This window comes from Hyalella azteca, unplaced genomic scaffold, assembly GCF_000764305.2.
Source record: "Hyalella azteca isolate HAZT.00-mixed unplaced genomic scaffold, Hazt_2.0.2 contig1034, whole genome shotgun sequence".
Classification (NCBI taxonomy): Eukaryota; Metazoa; Arthropoda; class Malacostraca; order Amphipoda; family Hyalellidae; genus Hyalella; species Hyalella azteca.
Genome location: NW_025931366.1, coordinates 232,481 through 236,942, shown reverse-complemented (window position 1 = coordinate 236,942; position 4,462 = coordinate 232,481). Strand labels below are relative to the sequence as shown.

The window sequence follows — 4,462 nt, the reverse complement described above, 5'->3', positions numbered from 1 at the left end:
TTTACAAGTTTCTGCCTAATGAACTGATTTATTTTCATCCATCCTTTGAAATTAATTGTAATAAACGGAATTGATGGATCGTGCACGATAATTAATTTTTGGTACACTCGTTAAGTTCATGTGTCTATTCGCATCTTCAAGTTTATCGTATTCAAATTCTGACACAGTATATTCAAGGGGCCAATCAAACAATCTTTCAAACTTTTCAAACAGTTGAGTTCGAGAAAGGTTGGGAAATGAAACATAATCACTATTGCTATTGTTCATTATTTTGTAAAATATCACTTGAGCACGTACTAATTTTGACATATCACATTATCAATTGCATTTCTTTACAGACATACCTTGACGCTAAGCACGATAAACCTGTGCCTCACGCATACCAAGCAAATTAATTACTGCTACAAACGAGTGGATCACACGTGGATGGGTAGATACGAGTAGATTAAACTCATCTTGTTTCAGTATGAAACATGTATCGAGAGGAGAATACTTAACCGTGTCAAACTATCATAAATATAAAATATTTAAGCAAGCTTGATCGTACGGTATCGGTTTTTGTTCTGATTATGCAATAAAAAAAATAAAAAAAAACGATATTTTCTCGTTGTGATTGAAAATTTTTAACTTAATTTTGCATATCTAGTGTCATCACGATGCTTCAGGTATTGATTTGCAATATTTCCTATAAGAATGACAGTTTGTTGCCCTGTTAGATTACAAGTGCAAGACTTCGCCGCACAACAATCATTTAATTGTCATCATTATACTAAAGATTAGCAGAATGAACACTCAAGGCCTATAGTTACGCCTAGGATAAGTTGCTATCATTTGAAAATATTTTCTGTGTGTAAAGATTCTCTGGAGTCACCGCTACTTGCGGATCTGGAGGACGAAGGCTCCGAATTGAAGCTCCCGTACGTTGAGTCCCTCGAACGTCCGTTGAGTTGTGCCTCTTCTGTGTAGGCTTCCTCTTCCAGATTCCTGTACATCGATTTATCAGAAAGCTTCGGATAGCAGTAGCCACACACTAAAATTACAATAGCTACCATGGCGTGCAGTACAACGATGTACTGACTTGCGTAGCTGAAGCCGAAGGCGTCAAACAACGCTCCTGCGCTAGAGGGACCGATAAAGGCTCCCAGTGCGAAGGCCGAAGTCCACATGCCAGACACAAGTCCGTACGTGGAGAGGTTGTTTGGCATCCCATAGGCTATTGCGTCTCTATGTGCTCCACTAAATGTTGAAACGAGCTGGGCTCCGACCCCAAATCCGTGGATTATGAGAGCAGCAATGATAAGGCCCAAAGATTCTTTTACTGGCAAAAAAGGCGCGGGGCCGAGCATTAGAAAAGCTACGATAACTGTCAAGGCACCAACAAGTGTAATGATCATCGGTGGCACTCCTTTGTCGCAAAGTTTCCCCCAAATCGGGGCTGACAAAGCATACGTAGTGCCGTTCAGCACAAACACGAGTCCTGTTTGAAAAGGTGTTAGCTGCAGCGGCCGCAAATGTGGTTCTAAAGTGGCTTGGATGAACCCGATGCTGATGGAGGAGGCAATGATCGAGAAGGCTGCGAGAGCTATAGGAGGAATTTTTAGCAATTCCATCATTTGCGATCCGCCGTGCAAATTGTCTGCTTCAGAAGGGCCATCTGACGAAGGAAGCAAGAAGAATGTTAGCGCTGCAGCTGTAAGAAGAAGGCTACCCATGCACATGAAGGGTAGCGTGTAACCTCCCAGTTCGTAGAGAGCTCCGCCAATAGTAGGCCCTACGATTAGGCCCACGCCGAAGCAAGTCTCAAGCGCTGCAAAAGTCACGCTTACATTATCCGAAAATTCCTTAGCTATAATACTGAAAGCTGCGGTTAGAAATCCTGCGTATCCAAGCGCTTCTACAATCCGGACTATGAACGAAAGAGTCAAGAAGGCTTTAGTATCCTGAACATGACTTAGGTTGCCGAATAGAATGCATGTAGATCCAGTAATAAATATACCAGCATTGAACAAAAATTTGGCTCCAATCTTCGATATGAACTCGCCGTAGAGTGGACTTACAAGGAACACCACCAATTCAAAAACGCCGAAAACGAAGCCGTATTGTGTTGCTGTAGCGCCTTTTGCCTCGGCCTCCGCAGGGTAGAATGGGGCCTGCAGAGATATGCAGATCGCGCTGCAGAAATCTACCAGCCCGATGATAAGTAGTGTTGCAATTTGTCGGTTTGTGTATCGACCCATTATTATTAAATTATTATTATTGTTCAAAGGCACATTAAAAAATTTATGCTTCTTATTGAATTTCGTAATATTTCTAATATGAGTTCACTTCCTGTATGATAATTTATGCTTATTTTAAATGATTACACGCTCCATTTCCGATATACTTCATGATAATGAACACTTCTGTTCTAATATAGATACTTTATGGTAGATACTTAGTACTCAATGCAACGATCACTGCGAAAATTTGTAAATAAACTAATATTTTACTCCGGTCGCTAATTTAGAGTTGAAATAACTTGAAGGGTTCCAATAATTTATACAATTTTTATAATCTTTCAACAATATTTTATTTTATATGTCACGTCTAATTTAAAACTCGCTATTGGAAACGTTTTTATCTATTGAAGGAAGGGTCAGTACTGCTTGAAACTGGAATGAAAATTGCTGTACATTCATGTAGACCGACTACAAATACCGCACTTCTGTTTGTTCTGTTCTCTTGACGCTCACACAGACTTTTAATACAGCTACTGTGTTCTTGTTGCGGAAATCCTTTCTATTCGTCTCTCGGTTGATCTCTTGACACAAGTTCTATTCTTTGCCCGTCTCTCATTTATCTCTTGATGCACGAAGTTTTTTCTTTGCCCGTCACTCGTTTATCGGTTTAACTTAATACACTTGAGTTTATTTTCTGACTTATTGCACAGTAATTAAGACTCTTTATGCTCTTATATTCCTCTTGCACTCTTTACTGGGATTAAGCCTGCCTTTGGACGCAGTCAACGAAACATACTGATTTAATGGAATGTTTTTACACCAACTGATCCGGTGCAAATTTGAATGCACGCACTGCAACAATCAAATGTTTTACACGCACTGCTACAATCAAATGTTTTGTACACGCACTGCTACAATCAAATATTTTACATGCACTGCAACAATCAAATGTTTTGTACACGCACTGCAACAATCAAATGTTTTACACGCACTGCTACAATCAAATGTTTTGTACACGCACTGCTACAATCAAATATTTTACATGCACTGCAACAATCAAATGTTTTGTACACGCACTGCAACAATCAAATGTTTTACACGCACTGCTACAATCAAATGTTTTGTACACGCACTGCTACAATCAAATATTTTACATGCACTGCAACAATCAAATGTTTTGTACACGCACTGCAACAATCAAATGTTTTACACGCACTGCTACAATCAAATGTTTTGTACACGCACTGCTACAATCAAATATTTTACATGCACTGCAACAATCAAATGTTTTGCACACGCACTGCTACAATCAAATGTTTTACATGCACTGCAACAATCAAATGTTTTACACGCACTGCTACAATCAAATGTTTTACATGCACTGCAACAATCAAATGTTTTACATGCACTGCAACAATCAAATGTTTTACATGCACTGCTCGAATTGAAATATTTTGTACACGCACTGCTCCGATTTAAATATTTTGTACACACACTGCACCGATGTAACGTATCGCACCTGCACGGATCAAATGTTCAGTTGCTATAGGGAAGAGCCACCCGCCACTCTAAGTGTGTGAAGACCACTGCTCAGAGCGTGTGTTCTGTCTGTTCGAGAAGCTTGTCGTGAAAGTGAAGGCATTGCCTTGAGGAGGCTTCTCTAGTAGGGCACCGCCGCTGTACGTATAGTACCAGGGGGTGGCAGGAGAGGAGGTCATTGCTTACCTGGCGCCACAATCTCAACTACTGTTATGATAGTCCAAGAGACGGAGGTAGGCGAAAGGTTTACATTGGAGAATTTATTATTAAAATGTATTGTAGCTCTTCGTTTGATCTCACCACCGCGTGCAATTTTTTATATGTATGCTTGTCAGTGCAATGGCGCCAGAAGATATCAATAGTGCTGGGCGATGTTCAGTCTGCCGCCCCTGTCGCTGCTGTACAAATGCGCACAAGGTTGTCCTACTGTCCTATAAGGAGTCCTTGACATGGTTTACATAGTCTCTCGTGAGACGCTCTTGTTCTTCCTTCCTGTATGCAAAATTCGTCGTCATTTATGGCACGTGTTTCCATTTTTCTGTTGCATTTAACCATTTTTTTGCCGTGATTGCCATGATCTTCATTTGGAAATATTCGATCGATAGCACGTCAAAAAATAAAATATAAAATAAATAATAAAAAAAGCAAAAAAATCTTTAACTAACGGTGCAAATCGCTTAAAATTCATCTCTTCATGAAATGTT

General features: G+C 40.0%; 1 protein-coding gene across 1 annotated transcript; it reads right to left on the bottom strand.

The window, feature by feature from the left end:
- Positions 1–249: 249 nt before the first annotated feature.
- LOC108677920 (MFS-type transporter SLC18B1-like) lies at positions 250–3,801 on the bottom strand. Its single transcript, XM_018166234.1, has 2 exons — positions 3,739–3,801; positions 250–2,989 (listed from the first exon to the last, which is right to left on the bottom strand). Exon 2 carries the CDS (start codon positions 2,235–2,237, stop codon positions 828–830), a length of 1,410 nt encoding a protein of 469 aa, XP_018021723.1. The 5' UTR covers positions 2,238–2,989; positions 3,739–3,801; the 3' UTR covers positions 250–827.
- Between the last annotated feature and the right edge of the window lie 661 nt (positions 3,802–4,462).